The sequence below is a fragment of the Acomys minous genome (genome assembly GCF_964271855.1).
Source record: "Acomys minous genome assembly, chromosome: 2".
Classification (NCBI taxonomy): Eukaryota; Metazoa; Chordata; class Mammalia; order Rodentia; family Muridae; genus Acomys; species Acomys minous.
This window is the reverse complement of record NC_140484.1, coordinates 131,433,739-131,458,777: the sequence shown is the minus strand read 5'-3', so window position 1 is coordinate 131,458,777 and position 25,039 is coordinate 131,433,739. Positions and strand designations below refer to the sequence as shown.

General features: G+C 49.2%; 1 protein-coding gene across 2 annotated transcripts in view; it reads left to right on the top strand.

Moving 5' to 3' along the window:
• The first annotated feature begins 14,975 nt into the window (after positions 1 to 14,975).
• The window catches only part of DGAT2 (diacylglycerol O-acyltransferase 2), a 30,841-nt gene continuing 20,777 nt past the window's right edge, over positions 14,976 to 25,039 (top strand). Inside the window, exon 1 of one of the 2 annotated variants that reach the window (XM_084774025.1) lies at positions 14,976 to 15,314. In XM_084774025.1, coding sequence (XP_084630151.1) covers positions 15,194 to 15,314 — 121 coding nt within the window. In that variant the 5' untranslated portion in view covers positions 14,976 to 15,193. Of the gene's footprint in view, positions 15,315 to 17,508; positions 17,624 to 25,039 lie in introns of those variants that run through there. The other variant, XM_084774024.1, reaches the window with a different exon arrangement.

The following is a 25,039-nucleotide window of genomic DNA, read 5'->3' as shown; positions in this document are numbered from 1 at the left end:
AGGGAATAAAAGAAAAGAGATAATGGCTGAGAATTTTCCAAATTCAATGAAAGACAACAAATCACAGACCCAAGAATTCTGGGAAAACTTTCAAATGGATAAATATCAAATATACAAATAATCAAACTGCCAAAGACAAAAAACAAAACAAAAATCAATCAATCAATCATCAAACAAAAACCCTAAAGGTTAAAGGGGACACTATATACAAAAGAACAAAGACAATATTGGCCTCAGGCTCTTGCCAGCTGTTTGCAATCCAGAGCACGACAGAGTGATATCTTGAATGCTGAAAAGACGCAGCCATTCTACAATTCCACCCCAGTGAAGAGATCATTCCAAAAGGATGGCTAAAGAAATGTTTGAGCCATGCATGGTGGCACATGTATTTAATCCCAGCATTCAGGAGGCAGAGGCAGAGTCATAGGTAGAGGCAGAAGCAGAGGCAGAGGCACAGGCATAGGTACAGGCACAGGTACAGGCAGAGGCAGAGGCACAAGCATAGGTACAAGCAGAGGCACAGGCAGAGGCAGAGTCATAGGCAGAGGCACAGGTACAGGCAGAGGCAGAGTCGTAGGCAGAGGCACAGGTACAGGCAGAGGCAGAGTCGTAGGCTGAGGCAGAGGCACAGGCAGAGGCACAGGTACAGGCAGAGGCAGAGTCGTAGGCAGAGGCAGAGGCACAGGTACAGGCAGAGGCAGAGGCACAGGCACAGGCACAGGTACAAGCAGAGAGGCACAGGCACAGGCATTTCTTTGAGTTTGAGACCAACCTAGTCTACATACTGAGTTCCAGGACAGCCAAAGCTGTAGAGAGACCCTGTCTCAAAACAACAATAATGACAACGACAACCTTTGAAAGAAAAAGGTTAACGCATGACCACATACATACAACAGCAGATGGAAATCTAGATTTACACAAAGAAATGAAGACTGCTGCCAACTCTAAAAGTAAACAAAAGGTAAATATAAAAGACCGCTGCTATTGTCTGCATCTTCTGGCACCCAAATCCAAGTAGGAACTGTAATTCCTCAATGGGACACTGTTGGGGTGTGTCTGGGTCACAAAGGTGGAGCCCTCATGGGTGGAAGGATTCTGGGGTAGGGGGACACTAGCTATGTCTTTAGAGTACACTTGCCTACATTTCTGGTTTATGTCATGAGTTGAGACAGCATGTAGCCCTCCCTTATTGTGGACACTTGATCTTGGGATTTCCAGAATCCAGAGCCATTAACCAAAACAAACCTCTTCTTGTAATAAATTATCCAGCTCCAAACATTTTGTTACAGGAGCAGAAGGAAGACTAAATAACTGTTTTGCTTTGTTTTTTTATTTTAAATAGCTTTATAAGACAACAAGGACTATGGATGTAGCTCAGTGGCACAGCCCTTGCTAAGGATAGATGAAGCCTTATATCCAATCTCTAGCATTGAAGAAAAAAATAAAAATTAACTACTGAACTAAAGGCAATAATGACACATTGTATTATTTATAATATCTGTGGGAAAACACATGCAAGACCATAGTATGAAGGAGAGGAGGAAGTAAACATAACTTGCCTTAAAATATTACTCAAAGGTTGACTAATAAGCTTAAGGTGGATGATGTAAACCTAGATTACTAATTGTATCATCAGTGCTGGAGATCAAGCCTAGAACATTATGCAAACAAGGCAAGCTCTCCACCACTGAATTATATTCCCGATCCCGTGCCCCGCCCCCCTCCCTTCTTGAGACAAGGTCTCACTGTTACCCAAGCTGTCCCTAAACCTTCTCTGTAACCCACACAAGCTTTGAACTTGCGATGTTTTAGACTTAACCTCCTGAGCAGCTGTGGCACCAGACTGGCCTTAAACATTTTAAAGACATATAACGAATAACCCAATAGAGGAAAAGAATAAGAGGAAACCACTAAATAAATACAAAAGCAGGTATGAAAAGATGAACAAAGTTTTTTTTATTTTTTAATTTAAATAGGGAAATCACACAACAACAAGTGAACTGGAAGATCTAGGTCTGTCTTCCAGATGTGAGGCCAGCATCTGGAAACTGATCTTGACAGGTGGATTTCTTCCTTTTCTTTTCTTTTCTTTTCTTTTCTCTTCTTTTCTTTTCCTTTTCTTCTTTTCTTTCTTTTTGTTTGTTTTGTTTTGTTTTTGAGACAAGGCTTCTCTGTGTAAGCTAGGCTGTCCTGGACTTGCTTTGCAGACAAGGCTGGCCTCGAACTCACAGCAATCTGCCTGCCTCTGCCTCCCAAGTGCTGGGATCACAGGCATGCGCAACCTTCCCAGCTGACAGGTGGAGTGCTTTAAAGATCCACCTGTGTAGGCTGTCTGTGGGATTGCACTTTCAGTAGGTTCAGAGCAAAATGGAAAAAAAAAAAGCTATATCGCAAAATACGACTCCATCACACGACCACAATAAAATTAGGTGGTTAAGTTAATACTAGACAAAGGAGGTTTCAGAATAATGGGAATAAAAAGAATGTAATGTATAACAAAAAGCCAATTTATCAAGAAGTCAAAACAATTCTGAATACACAGGATCCTTAAAATAAGGCTCCTCCTCCCAATTTTTCATAGAATTGAAAAAAATACAAACCTATACTTGTAACTAAAGGCGTCACATTTTCTCTCCAATCTTGAACTGATAGAACAGCTGCTCTGGGGGTGGAGGGAGACTTGGGGAGGCAGATATATTAAGATTCTGCCTTAAAAAATAACCCTCGGCCTGGAGAGATGGCTCAGCTGTTAAGAGCACTGTCTGCCCTTCCAGAAGTCCTGAGTTCAATTCCCAGCAACCACATGGTGGCTCACAACCATCTATACCTCTAATGCTCTCCTCTGACATGCAGGTATACATGCATATAGAGCACTCATATACATAGAATAAATAAAATCCTTTTTTTAAAATCCTCAACAAGCTTTTAAAAATTGAAGTCATAGCCAGGTGGTGGTGGTGATGCGCCTCTTTAATCCTAGCACTCAGGAGGCAGAGGCAAGGGGAGCTCTGAGTTCGAGGCCAGCCTGTTCTACAGAGTGAGTTCCAGGACAGAAGGGCCACACAGAGAGACCCTATCTCAAACAAACAAACAAACAAACAAACAAACATAAATTGAAGTCATACAAGTTATGTCATAACTAAAATGGAATTAAGCTAGTAGAAGTAAAGTTGAATTTCCCTTCCCAAATGTTTAGAAATAACACTTTTCTGAAGAAACAAACTCAAAGAAAAAAGTTCCAAAGGAGCACCAGGCATGGTAGCACACGCCTGTAATCCCAGTACTTGGGAGGTAGAGGCAGGTGGATCACTGTTAAGCCAGGACAGTCAGGGCTACACAGAGAAACCCTATCTCAAAAAAACAAATAACCCTCCCCCAAAAAATTCCAGAGGAAAAATTTAAATATTTTTAATTGATTAAAATTATAAACATAACATATCAAAATGTATGGGTGCAGCTAGAGCAGTTTTTAGAGAAATTAAATGTTAACATTAGTCCCAGCACTTGGAAGGTGGAGGCAGATGGATCTCTGTGAGTTTGAAGTTTGGTCTATATAGTGAATTCTAGGACAACCAGGGCTACATAGTGAAACTCTGTCTTGAAGAAACAACAACTAACACACACACACACACACACACACACACACACACACACACAGAGAGAGAGAGAAACAAACAAACAACCTCTGCCTCCGCCCCCAAAAAAAAACCAAAAAGGCTTGGAATCAATAAACTGAAGAGAAAAGCAAATTGTAGGCAAGGTAGAGGAAAGGAGTTAAGATAAAAAGTCGAGGTAAATGAAATTGAAAACAGATTGAAATTATGAGGCTGATCTATGAAGCTGGTCAAGGAAAAAAAAATAAAAGGAGTAAAGACACAGACTGTCTGTGTGAGGATTGAAAAATAGGTATTGCTTTCCAAAGAATTAATTCAGAAGTCAAATTAAGGCTTTTACATTATGACTTGAGCAAATATAACAGATATTTCATGCCAAGAAAAAAGAAGCAATCTAGAGTCAATACTGTGTAGGTATACAGTGAATATAGTTACTGGTATCTAACAATATTTAATTTAATTCAGTTACATTGAGAAACTAATACTTTATGACACAAGAAAAATAGGATAGAGCATTGAAGATATGTTTTATCCTTCTTTTTTTTTTTTTCCTCCCAAGACAGGGTTTCTTTGTGTAGCCCTGGCTGTCCTGGACTCAACTTTGTAAACCAGGCTCACCTCGAACTCACAGCGATCCTCCTGCCTCTGCCTCCCGAGTGCTGGGATTACAGGCATGCGCCACCACGCCCGATTTCTTCTCTTTCTTCGTCCAATAATGAAGACATTTTCTCAATGCTTATGCTCCTGTCTTTGTTCTAGTATTAACAGTCCAAACTGGCTAATACTGGCTTTTAGAAATGACAGTTACGGGGGCTGGAGAGATGGCTCAGAGGTTAAGAGCACCAACTGCTCTTCCAAAGGTCATGAGTTCAATTCCTAGCAACCACATGGTGGCTCACAACCATCTATAATGAGATCTGGTGTCCTCTTCTGGCTTGCAGGCAGGATGTTGTATACATAATAAAGAAATCTTTTTTAAAAATGACAGTTACCTGCTTGTGTACCTTCATCAGTGATGGGCTTATTTGCTTATGCCGAAAGCCATATTCAAAGGAAAACTACTGCTTTCTTTGTGCTACACAGTCACTTAGGTTTCACCCTAAGACTCACAGAGCTGAATGAGAAAATCGATTGTATAGTCCTCCTTAAAAACCCCTCCAGACTGGTTCCAAAATGTACAATGGTGACAGCACAACTAGCGAGGGTGGTTTCCTGGGCTATTTAGAAGTGCTAAAGGTGAGCTAAGTACGCCTGCCTGCCGTTTCCTCTCAGCTCTTCATGTGTGGCTGGCTGCTTTGACTTCCTTGCAATGATAAGCTGCAACCTGAAATGGTAGCCAATATAAACCGTTTCTCTTGAAAGAAAAAGACAGGAAAGAAGGAAGAAAGGAAGGAAGGAAGGAAGGACAGATCATTGCCACAGCCCCTATGGAGAGTAAACAAATAGCAAGTGATTGCTGTCGACAGCTGTACTGCATTGGCGACTCCAGGCTAAATGTCCTAGCGGAGGGTCTCAGGCCATCTCTTCCACGACTGTTCGTTATATAATAGTGTGCTTGAGGCCAGTCAAGAGGGAAGGGGAGGGCTACAGTGTGCCCAGTTCCATGGACAAGAAACCTCTGGTCCCAAGTGGGGTGAGGTTGAGCTGGCAGAGGACAAACTGGGCTAGCTAACTGAGTTCAAATTCCCCTGAGTTTATCTTGGGTCTGAACCTATTTCTCAATATCAGGTACACAAGAAGTGAGAGCTGTAGTGTCAGACTTAATTCTGGGGATTGCCCAATGGTAAGGGGGATGTTTAAAAAAAAAACAACAACAAATCCTTCTCTCCAGCCCTCCCTTTACTCTTTAACCCCCTCCACTCAGTCCCAAGCATTGCCTTAGCCTTGGACTACCCAGGGTTCAAGGCCAGGCTCCTCCTCTAACTAGTGACCACCTTTCTAAGCCTCAGTGTCCTCATATCTGCTTTAAGGTTGTTGTAAACTCACGCCTTCGAAGCTGTCGCGATGGTCACAGAAAAGGAGGCACACCTAGAGCTCAGTGCAAGGTTGGACCTAAATATGCATCCATCAGGAGCATCTTCCCTAAAGGATTCATCTCAGAAAACCTCAGTGCAGACTACATACACCATGCTTTCTATTTGACTTTGGGAGGGCAGAGGTGGTGTCTTTTTCCTCTCTAGTTCACAAACAGAACTTGGCAAAGGACATGGTAGCCATAGACGGTATTGACTTGAGCAACTAAACGCATTACTAGATGAATGAATAGCATCAACTCTTCTAAGCACAGTGAGATTCATAACTGTGTGGTCCATGTCCACTGTGTGCATGATGGCTGAAGTAGGAGTGGTCAGTGAGATGGATAAGATTCACCCTTAAATAATTCAACAAATGTCTGCCAATAGCCACCTTCTGTCAGATCTTGTGCCGTCCTTCCTTTGGGCAGGTCACGACCTCTAGGGTCCCAGTGTTTCTACAGCTGAACGACTTTCCCCTGGGATCACAGATTTCTGGGGCACGATTCCTGGCACACCACTGGCACATTTGCTTATAAATTGTGTAGTGCTTGGGATGGATCTCAGGGCACGCTAAACACAAGGCCATCACCAGGCCGCTGGAGCTATGTAACCGAGCAAGCCCATGCCCCACTGTGGTCTCACCAGCACAGATAAGGGCATTGCTCTCACAGGATAAAGCAGCAGCAAGTCCTGGGGACTTGTTAGAAATACAAATTATGGGCTCTCAAGCCAGAGCTACACAACCAGACGCTCAAGGAGTGGACCCAGGCAGTTGGTGGAGTGGGTGAAGTGTGTATGTGTGGAAGGGTGGGTATTGTGTGTGTGTATGTGAAGGCTGCAAGTTGCTCTCTTCCACTGCTTGCCGCCTTACTATTGTTGTTATTTAACAAGGTCTCTCACTGAACCCAAAGATTACTAATGTGTTGAGTTGCCTGGAGCTCACTGTTTGACTAGGGCAGTCACAGAGCTCCAGGGGTCTTCTTGTCTCTCCTTCCACAGTGCTAAGGTTGCAAGCATGCACCACCATTTCTGTCTTTTTATGTGGGTGCTGGGTCCTCGTGTTTGCGTGGCAAGTATTTTATCAACAGAAGCATCTCCCCAGCCCAATTTAAGGATGATTGTAATGAACCCTAAAGATAAAGTACAGTGTACAGTTACACCGTACAGAGATAGAGTACAGTGCAGCAGTAATTACGGGCACACAAAGAATGGCTCAAGTTGCCCCTCCTCTACTAAGTAGCCGCTGCCCAGGCCATCCTTCCCTATCTTTAACTGGCATCTCTAACTTCCTCCGTCCATTTACGTCATCTGCGGGCAGAGGCGCTTCCCTAGGTTGCGAGCAGGGTGAGTCTTGCCCATCTCTGTGTGACATTGGGCAGCCTAGGACTTACTAGAAGAGGCTCTGTTTGAGAAAGAAGTCCCGGCCATGGTGGCACACACCTTTATTCCCAGCACTTGGGAGGCAGAGGCAGGTCGATCGCTGTGAGTTCGAGGCCAGCCTGGTCTACAAAGTGAGTCCAGGACAGCTACCTCCTAAGGCTGCTGTGTGTGGCATCAGCTCCTTCCAGGTCCCCCTCAGGGTGTTTTCCTTTTTGAGCAGTAGTCCTCTCCTACTGAGTAGTGGGCCTCCCCTGGGCTGAGGGGAGCATGTCTACCATTCCTGGCCTCCTCCAGTTATACTAGCTTCTCTGCACTTTTTTTTCCATTTCTACTCCTGACACGTTTGAGTAAAACCCTTTGAACACGTTGCTGTGTCTGCATCCAGGAAGTCCTGTCCTGCTCACCCTTCAGCTATGATGCTTCTATAGGTGGCACTGTCAAGAACTGTGCACTGCTGGGTGGTGGTGGCGGTGGCGGTGGCCCACACCTTTAATCCCAGTACTCGGGAGGCAGAGGCAGGCAGATCTCTGTGAGTTTGAGGCCAGCCTGGCCTACAGAGAAAGTTCTAGGACAGCCAGGACCACACAGAGCAGCCCTGTCTCTAAAAAACAAAACAAAGCAAAACAAAAGAACTGTGCACCAGCCTTGTGCTAGGCACTGTGTTTATCACTTCACTCTTTACTGTAGCCCAAGGGGCAGGAGATTGCCACTGTACAGACTTCTAGAGAATGGGGCACAGGAAAACTGAAGCATGAACAACATGACCACATGGCAAGGGCAGGGCTTTGTTGTTGTTTGGGATCCCAGAAAAGATCTGGGGGTGTATAGATTAGAAATGTTTTGATTAGTCAGCACTCAGAACTACCATAAATAATCTGATGGCTCTGCTCTGAGCTCCTACTTTGTACTATGGGCCTGAGAGGAACCTAATGCATTAGAGCCATACCTTCCGCCTTGTGTAGGCACACAGGCCTCACCATCTGCCTTCAGCATGTCCCTGGTCCAGCACTGACTGCCTGTACCAAAGGAGTTTTCACATGGTGCTCCTCAGACCCCTTGAAGACCCAGGCAAGAGGGTTAAATACATACAGAGTGACCATATGGAACCCAGCAAGGGGGAGGGTCATCCTAGCTAAGCTACGGCATCCCATGTCACCTCTTGGGCTTCTGAATACAGGTGCACTTGCGTAAAGGGCGTCAGTGGTAAAGTGCTGGGGTAGCCAGGCATAGAGGGACACCCAGCACTCAAAAGGCCAAAGCGGGGATGTCAGCATGGACTTGAGAGCAGCTTGAGCTACACTGTGAGGCCCCTATCTCAAACTGAAAACCACCGGGCATAGCAGCTAAGCCTATGGTCCCAGACCATGGGAGGGTGAGACAGGAGGGCCCTCTGGGAATCAAGGGAAGCCTCAGTATAGACAATAACAGAAGAGCCGGGGTCCAACAGTAGCATGCTGAGTGTCTGCTGCTTCTCCAAGATCTAAGGCCTGGAAGAGTACACGACTGGGGGGTCTCAGAAAACGTGGGCAGATGGAAAATGGATTCTCTGTGAAGTCTCTGTGATGTAAATGTGTAAGTCTTCCACCTCATCCCGGTTGGGGGAAAGGCCTTGGTCGTGTTGAGTAAGAACGTTGCAGTCAGAATGATGCAAGGGGTTCTTTGTACATATTGCAACAGAACATTCTAAAAATGGGGGGGGGGGTGGGAACTGGGGCTACTTTGAGGGCTGGGTCCCGAGGGGATCAGCTCTGCTGTCAGTCAGACTTGCCACACAAGACAGGACCACATGCCACTGCTGAGCTCGCTAAGGGTTGGTCTTACTGTTGGGATGCTCTTGGCTCTGGTTTGAAACCCAGAGAATCCTTACTTAGCCCCCTTCCCTGCCTCTGCCCTCTACCCATGTCACTGAGTCTTGGATACCCCCACCCCCAGCCTTAGGATCCCTCAAAACAACCTTGTTGGCCTTGAAACGACTTCATTTTGTCCCAGCTGCATCAGTGTTATTTTATTCACTCCTCCATCCCTTCACCCCACCCACCAACATCACCCCAAGTCCTTCTTGTGCAGAAACCAGTCCCAGAGCTGACAGTGGGAGGACTCTGACACTTCTGCTTCAGAGCAGGCTTTCCATGGGGGGGGGGGGGGAGATAACTATATAGGCATTGGCTGTTACAGGCCAGATGGAGGACAGAGGCTAGGGATCTGATTGGACAGGGAGGGGACAGAGTCTTCCTAGGGCCATGTGTTGTATACCTCCCTTTCTCTCTCTTAGCCCTGGTCTCCACCTTTGTCTATTCTGCAGTCTCCCCGGTGCTCAGAATGGCTGACATCAAGGGGCTTGCATCACCCTCGGGGTGGCAAGCAGTCCTGTCGTTAGCATTGGGGGAGGAAAGGAAGGGCAGAGAATAACTCTGCCAGGCGACCATGTCTTTGCCCACAGCTTCTATTGGGCAGCCTTCTCTCCTCAATTCCCACTCTGTAGAGCATTCTCCCTTTGGCTCTTCTGCCCATGGGCTTTAAATGTCAATAGTTTTGGGGGAAAGTCTCCCATATTCATGCCCACATCTTTGAAAACAGTCTTTGTATTAAACTTTCCTCAAATTACCCAATTTGAGTAGGCTGTTCCCTGCAGGGAATCTAATTTAAGGCAGAGGTGATCAGAAAGGATGCCATAAAGGTGACGGTTGAAGGTGTTCTTGTTAGTGAGATCTTTCAGAGCACGAAAACGAGCATGCCTCACCTCTGCTAAAATCCTCCACGGCTCCCCCTGCTCTGAGGACAAAATCCACATTCTATAGTCTGGGACTTGAAACTGCACCCCAATCCCCCGCCTCTAATGACCAAATGGCACACACAGGGTTTGTCTAGAAGATGGACAGTGGAGGGCTTAGAAATGGGAGGAAGGCCAGGTGGGCGCAGCCCTGCCACACGGCAGATCCAACTGGCAGATTATTGCCGAGAGAAGGAGATGGTAAATTCTGAGCCAGTGAGCCATGCCAGGCTGCCTTTCCCTTGCCCAAACCTCTGCCCTCCTTCCCTCTGTAAGCAAGGCGAGCCTGTCCTGAGTTGAACCTCAAAGGCCCTACCTAGCCTTGAGGGGGAGACTGGATTAAATCTCCCCTCCCCCATCCCTAATATCAATCAGCTCCCTGACGTTTAAGGTAGTCTTTTCAGTGACAAAGTGGGAATAATCTCACAGGGCTGAGGGAGCTGCTTGAAGGGGGATGATGGGTGCGCGGTCCCTTTCACCCAAGAGTTCTTGTGTTCCAGGAGGATCCCCTTGCAGCCAGCGGGGGATGGGAAAGCAGGAAAGGCACACAGGCTGAGCACCCCTCATCTGAAATGCTCAGAACCGGAAACATTTCAGATTTCTGGTTAGAGGTTCTGCCTGTGTCCATTTACTGTGCAGCCCAGGACATTTCTCTTTAGCTCAGCGGCAGAGTGGGGTGGTACCCATACCTGCAGTGCTTGTGAGGTCGGATAGGATCACATCACCTGGGGGCTAGCACAGAGCAGGGAGCTCGGGAAATGCTTGCTTTCTTCCTCTGCATCCTCTCTGCCTTGTAAACCCCCACTTAGTCTATGCTCTTCTATGTGATGGAGGCAGCTAAGGTTCCCCATCCAGCCTATACACTGATCCATAGAAATGCAAGGCCATACACACAATTCCTAATGGCCACCTGCCAGGTGGTGGTGGCGCACACCTTTAACCCCAGCACTCAGGAGGCAGAGGCAAGTAGATCTCTGTGAGTTCATGGCCAGCCTGGTCTACATAGTGAGTTCCAAGATAGTCAGGGTTGTTACACAAAGAAACCTTGTCTCAGAAAAAAAAAATCAAAAACAAAAAACGTAATGGCAATCTGACACTGGTGACTGAATGGAGTATTAGTAACTACACACTTAGTAAATAAAGCCCACGCTGGTCAAGCTAATCTTAGGTGTATGACTTGAACTGTCTCTGGTTATTCAAAGTGTTCATGAGCTGGGATGTACAGTAATGAAGAAGTGGTGACCCAAGTCTAAAACACATGTTTTTGAGACAGGGTCTCTCTGTGTAGTCCTGGCTGTCCTGGACTCCCTTTGTAGACCAGGCTGGCCTCAAATTCACAGAGATCCTCCTGCCTCTGCCTCCCGAGTGCTGGGGTTACAGGCATTTGCCACTGGACCTGGCTAGGTCTGGAATACATCTTATAGCTGACCTGTTCATCCTCGTGAAGTGCAGGCAGGCTATCACAAAATGCTAAGGGCGTGTAAATGTGTGGAAAGGAAACCTGAAGTCAATACTCACTGTGAGCGCCCAGATACCCATCTTCCTACAGCTGGAGAGACCCTCAGTCAGTGTTCTCTCTTATTTATTTTTATGTATGTGGATTTTTGCCTGCATGTGTGTCTGCGCACCATGTACATCGCTAAATGAGGTGGAAGAGTGGCTCTGATCCCCTGGGACTGGAGTTATGTTCAGTTGTGAGCTGCCATGTGGATACTGAGAGTTGAACCCGGGTCCTCTGGAAGATCAGCTCATACTCTTAACCGCTGAGCCATCTTCCCAGCCTCACAATGTCTCCTCTTAAACTTCTAACTGTGGGTCTGGCTTTCCATCCGAATCCAATCTGAGCCAATGTACATAAGCAGCGAGCACAGCCATAGAAGCCGGATGATATGGGAGCTCTTAGACCTATCTGTGGCCCTTGGTACATGTTCCCACATAGAAGGGTCTAAACTAGGGACTAGATTTTTTTTTTTTTTCAAAACAGGGTTTCTCTATGTAGCCGTGGCTGTCCTGGAACTCTCTCTGTAGACCAGGCTAGCCTCAAACTCAGAGATCCACCTGCCTCGGCCTCCTGAGTGCTGGGATTAAAGCTGTGGGCTGCCACTGCCTGACATTAGGGATTAGATGTTACAGCCTTGTTTCCCGAACCTTCTACCTATACATACACTGCCGGCTCAGTCTATCCTGCTAACCCATCATCTAATCCAGGACCTCAGCCCCCCTTCCCTTGCTGTTCCTGCACAGGATGAAGCCACACCCCATGCTGAACCATGAGGTCCCCCAGATTTGGCTCTTGTCAGCTTTCCAATTTTACCTCCTACCTCCTTAGCTCACCATCTACAGTCAATAGTAGGGCTCCACTCCAGGACCTCTGCCCATGCTGGACCTCTGACTACATGCCCTTCCTTTCTGATCAACAGAGCCAGATTCATCTCCTATCCAGCAGCAATAAGCCTCTTGATCTTTTCATTTATCGTTCCCTGACTACTGTAACATCTCTTGGCCAATCCACTGTTGGCCGAGCTTCTTGGCTAAGTCAGACCCACAGTGGGCACAGACCAAGGGCTCCTGGGCTTGGGTAAATTCTAAGCTCAGCGGAGGCAGGAAATGGCAGACAGGAGGGAAGGGCTGACCCTTTGACCACTAGTCTCATCTCTTGGTTGAGCCTTCACAAAGGCAGGGACTAGGTCTGATTCTGCGTGTTCCGATCAGTACGTAGCCCAGAGAAGGTGCACAGGAAAATGCCGAAGTCCACGAACTTGGGATCTGAATGTTTCCAATCGGCCTTGTTTACCCAAAGTCTTGCCATTTGTTATCATTAAGATAATGATATCTTACTCTCGTTGCATAATGGTAACACCCTTTCCATATTATTTTAGTTGATCCATATAAGTCCTCAAGACAGGACCTGTCACCACCTCTCCCTCTTTGCTTTCTTCCCTCCCTCCACCTGTTTCTTTTTTGAGACCGAGTCTCATCCAACTCAGGCTAGCTCCCAGCTTATTCTGTAGTCAAGAATGACCTTAAACTCCTGGAGGTTTCCTCCCCACCTGCCAAGTGCTGGATTATAACAGGTATGTACCGCCAGACCTGGCTTCCCATCCCCGCCCCACTTTGTGATGAACAGCTAGTGACTTACCTTAAGGGCACTTGACGAATCACTGATAAAGGAGAGAGACCACACCCCCAGGCCTCTAGTCGTCCAGCTTAATCTCTGTCCATTAGACAGGACCAGAGGTGAGTGAGTGGGCCTTGGGTCCCAGCACAAGGCCTCCTCCACAGAAGGTGCTTCTAGAGCAGGCATACACCTTACAGTGATCTGGGGTTTTCCATGCCAAGACAAGCCTGTGTATATGTATGTGTGTGTATGTGTGTGTGTGTGCGCGCGCATACACACACACACAGGTGTTGCTAGGTTCTGAGCCCGGAGCCTTATATTACCTCCACTACTCTACTGGCACTATAGCACCCACATGACTGAACTATTCTTTTCCCTTAAAATATATACCTGCTGTCTCCCACAGTTGTTGCTACTTAGCCTTTCTTTAGCTCCACACAAGGCTCCAGCCCTGCCACAGAGCATCATCACACGACATCCCTCTGCCCCAGGATATCTTTCCTTCCACTTCTGGTGGACTCAGTTCTCAGTGTTTGGTAGCATTTTTTCTCCGTCAGATTTGTGCCCTACCCACCCACCGTGTCTTTGAAGGAGTTAAACGAATGCGAGTGTTTCTAAGTTTCACTAACAGCCTTTGTCACATGCCCTGGAACTGCAGTAACTCCTAGCCTTTTTCATGCTTCTGTTCGAGCTCACCTCCTTTCTTTTCCATTCTGCCCCAAAGCCCTATGCTGCAGGCCTTGTGTATGCAACCCAAGGGCCAACCACACCCAGCCCGCCTATGCTTTTTTTTCTGCAGGGCATTCCTTTTACCACTGCCTTTGCTTGAGGCTAGCCCTCTTACCCAACTCCCTCCCACAGCCTGCTCTCTTGTGTTTCTCACACTGTCTAGAGGGCTCCTAGACTCCATCTTAACCACTATCATTTCCTTTATTAAGGATCTCCCAAGAATCCATCCCTACGGCAGTGTCTGAAGAGACACAAGGTTCTTCTAAAACCAAGCTGTAGCCTATGTCACGGCAGCTTTGTCTCCCACAGTTGCCTGGACTACAGTCACTAAGGGTCCACACGCGCCGACTGTGCTGCCTTCACACCCTCATTCTGCAAAACTCCTAATCATCCGTGGGCTACGGAAAGAATTCCTAACCTTAAGCATCTGTAGTGAGCTAAGTGCCTTTCATATCTCACCCCCTTAGTTCTCAAAGCCTCTCACCAAACATCATGTTCTTACCCGTTTTACAGACTTGAAAACTGAAGCTGAAAACTGGGGGGGGGGGGGGGGGGGGCACACAAATCTTTAACCCCAGCACTTCAAAGGCAGAGGCAGAGGCAGAGGCAGAGGCAGAGGCAGAAGCAGGGGCAGGTAGATCTCTGTGAGTCCCAGGACAGCCAGGGCTATACAGAGAAAGCCTGTTGCTAAAAAAAATAATAATAAACGAAACCCAAACAAGCAAACAAACAAGCAATTCCAAAACCAAACCAACAATCCCTGGCCCCAGGTTGAGGAAAGGAGAGGGCTGGAACTGTACTTGAAGTGCATTAGTAGGTTCACAGTATTGCTTTCTTCCTGATAAAAGGAAAGACGGGGCACTTGGGTGATTGATTGTAAAACATCGCTGTAACATAACTAACTAATCCCAACACTGCTGACCGCAGGCGAGGCCTGCCCACTGAAGCCAAAAGAAAGCACAGCCAAGGAAGAACACAGGCTCCCGCACGCTCCCAATCGTACCGCACGTGCTCAATTTCCCGGCCCACGTTCCAGCTGCTGGACCATACCAATGTCGGCGAGGAAGGGCGAGGGAGGACGAGGGAGGGCAAGGGAGGGCGAGGGAGGAGGACAAGGCAACCTCTGGGACAGCCAGGTGCACTTTCACGCACCGAGGGTCCAGCTCCTTTTCTCGTACTTGAGAACTGTGTCCCGTATATCTTAGGCCATGGCGCCGTCCTGGCCTCAGCACACAACTCGGGAGGCTCACCCCCACCAGAACATGGTACGTTCCTGGGCGGAGCCTTTTGCCCCGCCCCAGACGTCACGGCCCGCCCCGTTGTGAGGTTATAAAGTGCGCGCGCGGCGGCGCCAGGCGCCGTGGCCGCGCTTCGCTGCCTTTTCGGCTCTTCTAGGGTGGGCAGCGGCTGTCTTCCTCGGCTCTCGTGCTCCTGCCGCCACGGCCTGGGCGCTGTCCCCCGGCTCCCGGAGCTCAGCGCGAAGCCCTGGCCCCGGCGGCCGGGGCATGGGCCAAGGGCACGGCGTGAAGCGGCGTTCTGCACGGCCGTGACGTGCACCGGCTTCAGCATGAAGACCCTCATCGCCGCCTACTCCGGGGTCCTCCGGGGTGAGCGTCGGGCCGAAGCGGCCCGCGGCGAGAACAAGAATGGAGGACCTGCCCTGTCACGCGAGGGGTCTGGGCGATGGGGTGAGTGTCAGTCACCGCTGGAGCTTTCATCCTGGGGTTACCCACAGAGAGACGACTTTCAAGAAGGGACTTTGGCCAAGGCATGCTGCCCTGTGCTGCGCAGCTAGCTGCTGCAGGTTGGCGTCCCGGACAACTACTTCTAGTTTTTAAAAAGGTCTCACCTCGTAGCCCAGGTTGGCTTCCAACTCGCAATCCTTCTGCCTCAGCATCCCAGGTTCTAGGATTGCAAGTGTGTGGCACCGTGTCTGGCTTCCATTTGGAGGAATCGGACTCTCTGCATCCCTTCATTTTGGTCTGGGATGAAGGAAGAATCATTCTTTACCTAGTCTGGTTGGTCACTTTGAGCTAGACAACCTGGTATCCTAGTCAAGCCTGGGTTCGTTCTCCATCTTGGTACTCACTAATGTTGCGACATGTGTTACATCACTTCCCATCCCCCAGATGATGAAGGGTAACACCACCCACTCGGCTCAGTTATTAGTGATATTTCATTCTCCAGCCCCCAGTACTGATCTTTCTCACAAGGTGGAGTAGGGTTTGGCTGGGAGAAACTGGATAGGGCAGGATGGTAAGGGTTTTGCAATCCTCTGAAACGGCCACTGGATCTAGAACATGCCTGTCTGGAACAGGTGTGCCCCAACTGTCCTCCACCACAGCTTTTGTGTGCCAAGCCAGACTGTGAGCCCACTTAACAACCCTGACTGTGAGCCCACTTAACAACCCTGACTGAGCCCACTTAACAACCCTGAGTCTGATATGCTTAGAAGTTCCTGAGTTTTTGTTTGTTTGTTTGTTTTTCCAGCTTGGAACTCTCTGCAGACCAGGCTGGCCTCGAACTCACAGAGATCCACCTGGCTTGGTTTTCCTTCTTGAAGGTTCTGCCTTCAAGGTAGAAACAAGGCCTTCAGTGATCAGGTGCAGGGTAGGCAGAGAGTTCAGATTATGCTGCAGCTTTTCCTAAAGGCAAAGCATCCCACACTTGTTAGCTGTACTAGGAGAAACTGAAGGAAGAAGGGTTTTCTTAGCAGGGCAGTGGTGGCGCACACATTTAGTCCCAGCGGTTGGAGGCAGAAGCAGGCAGCTCTCTTGTGTCTGAGGCCAGCCTAGTTTACAGAGTTCCAGAACATGCTGACTCCGGTAATCTTGAAAAGTATAGGCAGTCAGGAAGAAAATAAGATTGCTGGTCAATCAGTTTTCTGGTGGTTACTTCTATTAGTGCATGTTATATAAAGTCAAGAACACCCTATGGAAACAGTTCTAAATCCAGTTTCCTCTTAATGTGATGTCAAGAGTGGCCCATTGGTTGTTTGCCCGTCCTGTGTGCTGGTGGCTGCAGGGTAACCGCGCTGAAGCTTGGTCACAGTTTTCCCACCTGGCATTGGCACTAGTCCTAGCTGGCTGTTGCTGTGGTTGTCTACCGCTGGAGTGCCTCTGGTACTGAGCGGTTTCCATCCTAGGGGCAGGTTGAGCCGCCCCACAAACCATCCTATAGCTCCTAATAGCCTCTTCTCTCAGAGCGTCTCTCTTCACTGTGCCTTTTGATGTCCTTAACGGGGTTCATGCTTTTAAATGGTCTCAGTCTCCAGGTAATGGGATGGGTCTGCTGTCTGCTGTGGTCCCTCCTGGAGACTCTATCCTGAGCTCGCCCCTGTCTTCCAGGAGCAGGAAACCTGTTAAGTACAATTTTTTGACAGGTTTTGGTTTTTGGTCCTTGGTTTTTAGGTTTGTTTGTTTGTTTTTCTTCCCCCAAGACAGGGGTTCCCTGTATAGCCCTAGCTGTCTTGGAACTCACTTTGTAGACCAGGCTGGCCTTGAATGCACAGAGATCTATCTGCCTCTGCCTCCTGAGTGCTGGGATTAAAAGCGTGCACCACCACTACCTGGCTTGGTTTGGTTTTGTTTTGCTTCTAAACTCAGGTCATTTGTACTCCATCAGATGAGTTTTGAGCAGCTCTTCACTGTCAAAGCAGGAGGATTTCTCCATGTTGTCCAACCTAGGAAATACAATGGAAGAAAAGTGGGTGTACTTACATCATAGACTGCAGCAAGGACTGCTGTGAAATGCAGACTAGTCAGTTTAGCTTCCTACTTTGGTGAAAGACTAGGTGGGGTAGGGGAGGATGCTCCAGCAAATTTCATGTTATCTTGACATCTCCCAGAGGCCTCCTTGTACCTCCTCGGTCCTCAGAGACACTCCCTAGTGGCCTAGTTTGTCTCAGCAGCTCAGTTCCCACTAAACACCCTGTTAGTGGCAGTGTTCAAGGAAGGAGGAGAGAGCATGGATTCTGAGAAGGGAAGTTCCGTAATGGGTGAGAGATGGCTTAGATAACTTGGTGACTTGTCTTTGTTGAAGCTTGAGTAGTGTGCATTTGTTTGTTGGGAGAGAGGTAGTCTGGTGTGTGTGTGTGTGTGTGTGTGTGTGTGTGTGTGTGTGTGTGTATGAAGAGAGGGTTTCTTTGTTTCTCTGGCTGTCCTGGCACTCACTCTGTAGACCAGGTTGGCCTTAGAGAGCCGCCTGCCTGCTTGCCTCCTGAGCTCTGGGATTAAAGGAGTGCGCCATCACTCCTGGCTTGTGTGGCTATTTTCTAATCTCTGAAAGACTGGCTTGGACTGTGGGTTGGAGGCCATAGCTAGCTGCAGGGACATCCCTGCCTTTGCCCCTGGATATGGAGATTCTCATGGTAAGGCCCGTGAGTGCTGGTGGCTGTTCTTGGGGTTCGATCCAGGACCCAGCGTGAGGTAGTGGCAGTACAGTTCTGAGCTGGTACATTGTGTGGCTCCAAAGTCTAGGACAGGGGTGGAGTCGTAGTCAGGGTTTTAGAAGAAGAATCCCAACAGCCACTGCTGACTGCATAGCCTGGGAGATGGAGATTCCGTCCCTGGGAATATGCCAGATGGGAGATAAAACTAAGTGGCCAGATTTGCTGGGGTAACTCTGGAACTGAGGGTTGACAGTCATCTATCACAGTCTTGTGGTCACAGAATGAAAACCTCACTCCAGGTCCCTACTCCCTGAGTTCTGTGTCGCCTTTCTGTCAGCTTCACAGATACTACTTTTGAGTTACATCTGCTGCCAAAGCTAAGAAAGGCGGGACAAATACAATGCTTTATTAGCAGGTAAGTGACTCAGTGGCAAGTGTGGAAATCCTGCCCCACCTTCACCCTCCTGCTCCTAAATTCAGCAGCAAGAACTTGAGTTATAAAACCAGTTACACGTTGGTGCTGGATCTGGCCCAACCTTCATAGCATGGATTAGAGACTGAGGTCCCCAGAAGGACTAGTCCAGGATTTATGAAAGCCAAGCTAGAGCCCCGATCCACCTCCATCTGGGCCTACCAGTCTCCTTAAGCTAGAGAAGTGTGTGGACAGGAACACTGAAAGCTGACTGTCGTAGGTACCATGCAGTTGTCAAATGAAACCCGATTGCTTCTAACTGCGTGTTGAGTATGGTGACTAGGGTGCCGACAGCCCACAGAACTTTGGCTAGATGAATTGGCACCTCCCCTCCCAATACTTCATGCCTTAGATCCTAGGAGGCTACCCGAACACCTCCCACCACCTCATTACCTCCTGACCACCCTGCCACGTGCTGGTGGTCTTTCTGACCCCTCCCATCCTTGTCCATAATTTCAGTTCTCTCTCAGGGTCTCTGTACTTGCTTCCCTTCTCAGATCTTGGCGTGCTTACCCAGATGGTCACCCCCATCCTCCAGTCCCCAAATCTTACTTTTGTAGTCCATCACCTGGTTAGCACATGTGCTTGTTATTGTCAGCTCTTGGGAACAGGGATCTCATTTGTCTCCCTCAGTGTTGTGTTCCCAGTGTCTAACCGTGTGCGGGCCAGTAGTGTGAGCCTTGTAGATATTTGGTGAGTGAGTGAATCATTAGTGGGACTTCCCAGGTCCTCTTGGCAGGAAGCCCTGTCCTCAGCTTCAGTGTAATTCCTTAGCTTTCCCCAGACCTTTTTGCCTGTATGTGCTGAGTTGTCCTAGAGACACCCACAGTCTGGTTAAGAGCTTGCCTTGGGGGCTGAGTGCCAAGCTGGTAAAGCCAGGTCTACCATGGTCCCCACATGGTTCAAGACTATAGAAAACCAGAGCCAGGTTTCTGTCCTGCCTTTTTTACCCCTCTGGGACATGATGGGTTTACTGTCTCTGGAGATTTCGTTTTCCTTTTTTTTTGTTTGTTTGTTTGTTTGGTTGGTTTTTCAGGACAGGGTTTCTCTGTGTAGCCTTGGCTGTCCTGCACTTGCTTTGTAGACCAGGCTGGCCTTGAATGGATCTCTCAAACTCACAGCAATCCACCTGCCCCTGCCTTGCAAGTGCTGGGATTAAAGGCTTGCACCACCACCACCCAGCTCATTTTCATGTTTTGAAATAGATTCAAAGCTGGGTGTGGTAGTTCATACCTTTAATCCCGGCATTCTGTTAGAGGCAGGCAGATCTCTGGGTTCCAGGACAACCAGACTTTTGGGAACCTGGTATCCTAAGTGGCCTACTTCCTTGGCCTTGTCACCAAAGATTCTACCTGAGTTCATGAAGACTGGAGGTCGAGGACTCTCCTGAGTTTGGGCTTTCAGTTCAGTGGCTGGGTTCGTGTCAGCCAGCATGTCTGGCTTTGAGGAAGCAAGGCCAGAGGTCATACATGCACTGAGGATGTGCAGAGAGAGCTGAGCAGTGGCAGGAAGAAGGGGCAACTGGTTGTGGAGGACGAGGGAGCTAAATCGCCCTGGATGGAGAGAAGGCTTTCCAGCAGGGGTGATGCTCGTTCTGATCTGGGAAGGATGAAGTGGCATTGGCAAGGCAGATAAGAGCATTGAGGTAGGGCTGGTGGCATGGCCCAGTGGGTAAAAGCATTTGCCTTGACACCTGAAGACCTCACAAGATCAATGTCCATCACCCATAGTGAAAGGAAAGGACCCCCCAAAGTTCTTCTCTGACTCCCTACATGTGTACTTACTAAATAATAAATAATATTTTGAAAGATGTTCCAGGCATAAGGGATAGTGTAAAGAGACACAAGTTAGAGTGGGAAATCGAAGTCCTGACTGTGGGCCTTGAGGGGCCAGCCTGGGCTGCAGTCCAGTGTACTGGGGAGTAAAGATAAATGAGACAGTGCTGTGTCCTGGTCTGTGGGGTTAATCTGCCTTAGAAGACTTGAGAGTCCTCCCTCTGGGAGGAGTTTCTTAGCCCCTAGCGCTTCTGGGTATTCATGGTATGGAGCTACTACTGTTGGCTACTTTGGGAGTTCAGGCCTGGGAGGCAGGCCTAGGTATGTGTCGTCCTTACCCTGCCAATGAAGATCTGTGTAGCCTCAGCAAGCCACGGCCTCTTGCTGATTCTTAGTCCCTTCCTGTGTGATAAAAGTATTTTCCCCGTTATGGTGCTGAACCTGTGAGACCCTTTGCTAACCCACAGGAGCAGGAAGCTTGAGGGCACGCTCTTATTGGAGTAGCTAGTAGTTCTGAGCTGGAACTCTGCTCTGCGCTGGCTTTCCACACTGCCTCGGCTCCTCAGTGCTAGGTCAGGCCCTTTGGTTCCTTCCAGATCAACTGGAGAAGCGTGTTGACAGACCTGGCCCGCTGCCCTTCCTCATTCTTACCCTCAGTGTCATTTAAAAAAAAATGGGGCTTGCATCCTCCTTGGGGCCCAGGTAGGTGTCCCAGAGGAATTTACGTCCCCCTGGATTGCCATAAGGGCCTCTTTTGGGGACTACTTAGTGATGCACATGCAAGCTGGTGGTGTTGCCGTAGCAGTCCCTCCTATTCCAGAATGTGCTGGGTCAGAAAGTGGGGGTGGAGAGAGCAGGCCACCGGGGGCTCCTGTCGCTCATATCACAGTCCTGGTCAGGTGCGGAGGACCTGGCATCCTTAAAGACTTTGTCTTTGCTTCCCAGGACTCTGCCTTATTTAATGAAAACTAAATATGCTAAACCCTGAACCTCTGGAGTAACCCCTGTAGGAGCCGCTGTTCCTATTAGAAAGACCATTTACAGATTAAAAGGCCATTAGTGAGTTCTAGCAGAGAACAGAAGGTCCAAGTTGGCAAGACCTCAGACCTCATCTGTCCTATCCTTACCCCTTAATTTAGTGCTAGGGGAACCCAGAGAGGAAGAAGGGCCCCAGGAAATCTAAGGAGACTTGGGATGCTGGGCTCCCTGAGGCAGGCTCTTCCCCCGGCACAGCACGGCTGGGGCTTAGATCTGCCGTGGTTTGCTGTTCCCTTTGGGCCAGATGTCACTCTGGGCACTATTTTAGGATACATACTTTCCATAACAGCCCTCAGAGGAGCTTGTCCATGGCTCTGGGAAGGAACTTACGAGTGTGTTAGGTAAATGGCTAGCTTGCTGTCCTGTTGGAAGTTGTCTGAAGAAATAGAAACTGGCTGGCTCTTTCTGGTGTTCAGGGTAGAGGCCAGCATTTCATGGCCTTCTGGTCCTTCCTGCTTGCCCCTCTGTCCTGCTGCCGCTAGACTAGACACGTATACTCAAGTCCTCGAATCTGTGCGCTCTCTTTGTAGATGCTATTTGCAGGGCCCCGTGCCTCCCTCATGTTAAGCCAGTACCTCATCTGAGCTTTTATACGCCCTCCCCAGGGTAGGGTGGGGACGCCCCTCTATGCGCGGTCTTTTCAGGCCCTGTGTATAGACTTCATAGCTTGTCTCCCTAGCTGTGTCTGGCAGCTTCTTGAGAGGCAGAAGGGAGGTTCCAGACACTGGAAGCTTCCCTCTTGGTTACTTAGGAAGTATGTTTCTCCCTGGAAATTTCCCTGTTGTCTTAGAAGAGACATTTCCTGTGCGGCACAGGTCAACTCATTTCTGTTGTTAACCTTTGTCCCGTCCTGTCCCTTCAAGCATTGACCAGGTACCTGCTCTTTGTGTGGCTCTGTTCTGGGCGTAGGAACCCAGGCAGAGACACGCAGTTCCTGCAAATGAAAGCACACCTCCCATAGTGACACGGGCTATGGATGTAGGAGTGAGAGACGACCTGTCCGCCATGGCCAGGCCATCCTGAGTCGGGCACAGAAGGTGGATAGGCTAGTCAGCAGAGTCAGCGCCTGACAGGGATCCCCAAAGTATGTGCTTAACAACTGACCAGGCTCAGAAGTAAGAGAACGAAACTTGGTGCCACTGCAGGCTGGGTCAAGAGAGGCCTTGCTCAGCGTGTGAGGCAGTGGTGGGGACAGCTCTGTGTGCCTGGATGGACAGAGCCCAGCACTGGAGTGGACTCTAGCAGCAGGCCTGCCCCCACCCCAGAACTGGCATTCCACCATATCTGGGCCTGTCACTATCACATGTGTGGACTCTGGCAGAAGCAGCTGCCTGAGGCGGCCTAGAAGACAGCCAGCTCACCTTTGGCCCCAGAAGTTGCACCACTTTGGCACCTGCCTAGGGGTCCTGACCTTCCAGGAATATGCTGAGGGTCAATATGTCAGCCCCTCATAACCATGCGTGTGTACACAGTCCTTTGGAGCAACTTGAGGTGTAGCTTCCTCTTTCTCAAACCAAGGTAAAGGTTCAGTCCAGAAGGCCCAGACGGGCATCCCTGTGTAGGCTGAATGCCTTCCCGGTCAGGGAGCCCCTGGGCTCTTGGTGCCTCTGCTCTCTAGTTCTTTCTAGCTCTGGTAGCTGGGCCAGTTCTGATTGGTGCTTTTCCACAGGTTTTCTGGGTTCTTTACAGGGTCCCTGGGTCATAACTAAGGACACTGGGTCTCAAGGAGGAAGCATAAGATCCAGGGTTTGTTTTAACTTTTAAGGTGAGGCAGATGTTGTCACACTCATGAGCCAACGAGAGGTCAGTGGGGCTCACTTGGTAATTACCTGCCGCTCACATAGATCCTTGCTTTTTTATGGAGTTCTTGCCTGAACATTATCTTGCCTAATTCTCTCAGCAATCTCCGTGAGGTAGGTATTAGCCCTATTGTACAGGTGAGGAAACCGAGGCTTGTTTAGGCAGTGGCACATCCGAGCCACACGTTCTGTGCATTAGAGGCCGATTTCCCTGGCTCCTGTTCTTTAGACTTCTTTGCTTCTGGGTACAGCTCCTCTGCAGACGCTTCTGGGGGTGGCAGAGAAGCCATGTGGACATGGCCTCCCACCTGCTCTGTGTACCACATGCTTCCCCACGCATGCTCCCACCTCCCTTCTACAGGTCAAGGACTCTGGCTCATTGCCCAAAATTCTTTTCCTTTAGAGCTCTCATCCCCACCTGTTATCGCATTGTCTCCCTCAGCAGTATCTGAGCTTCCGACAGGTGGGTCAGATTCCCGCCCCCACCACCACTCCCCCGGCCCCCACTGCGCCTTCTAAGAGCTCCCGCTTTGAGTGCTATCTGTCACACCACTTTGACTAGACAGTCCTCTGTTTTCAACTTCTCTTAGGGAAATTCCGATGCCCCTCCCCCCTTTCTGGATTGCTGATCATGGGCCTTGAACCCTGCCTTATTGGGGCCCCCTCATTGTTTTGGCATGTCCGCCACCTACAGTCTCTGCTCACCTTCCAGTCTTGCTTTCAGGGCCCTGGAGAGCCTCCCTGCAAAGCCCAATCTGTACCTTTTCTCCTAATGCACACAGCTCTGTTACACCATTAGCACACCTTGTGAGAAGCTGTCTGCTCACTAATTTTATACCCCTTTCCACCTGGGAGGTGAAAACAGCAAGTGCCTCAGCTAACTGGCCATGTGTACCTTGCATAAATTAAAACCAGTATGTTACCCATATACACATGTACACACACCTGTGCACACTACAGTCCCCGCGTGGAGGTCAGAGCACAGCTTGATGGAGCTCGGTCTCTCTCCCACAATGTGGGCCCCAGGGACTGAACTCTGTTCGTCTGGCTTGGTAGCGGTTACCTTTATCTATCAGGCTCCATAGGCTTTTCTCTTTTGATCTTTTCCAGCAGCCCCCTGAGGTCACTCTTGTGCTCAGCGACATTTAGTCACTCACCCCAGGTCACAGACACAGCAGGGCAGAGCTGGCCCTTTCTCCAGAGCCTGGGGGCTTAGGTTCACTCTGCCGTCCTTAAGCAAGGCTGAGAGAAAGCCAGGAAACTTTTTATCAGCCCCGGGGAGCAGCCTCCTTGATCACTCTGATATTAGATAGTGGACAGGGAGGTTCTAACGCACACGGTCCTCACCACTCCCATTCGTGGTCCCTGAGATTGGGGCTGTTGGATCCACCGGCAGGCAGCTCTCAGGACCTCAGCAGAAGCTTGGCTCTGGGAGCCTATGGGTGGGGTTCTCCCTCTTGCACAGAACTGTCTCCACTGCAGTGAGGCATGGTGTAGGCAGGGCAGGCAGCCCTTCTCATCCAGGTGTGTTATCTTGGGGTTTGGGTGTGGACTGCCATGTTAGCAGGGGAGCCAGCCCTCTGTAACATGGCATCATTCCCGTGATGAAGGGACTTTTGGGTGTTGGCTCCTACACCCTGTCTACCCATGAGGTTTAATCTCTTCTGGTTTCATCATGCCTCAGTTTCCTCCTTGCCATGCATGCCCTCCTAAGGAGTGCCATGAGACAGTGACATGGCATTGGGTGGTAAAACATCTGCTCTGGGCCTTTCTGGCATTCCCTGTCCCGTCCCTCTGTCCTCCAGCCATGGAATAGTAAATGAGCCATGTGTAAGGACTAGTGCCCCCGCTCAGCCTCCTGGGTTGCCTTTGGGAGTCTTTGCTTCATAGGTCTAATCTGTTTGCCTGTGCCGTGCTTCTTGCCTGTGAAAAAATGGTG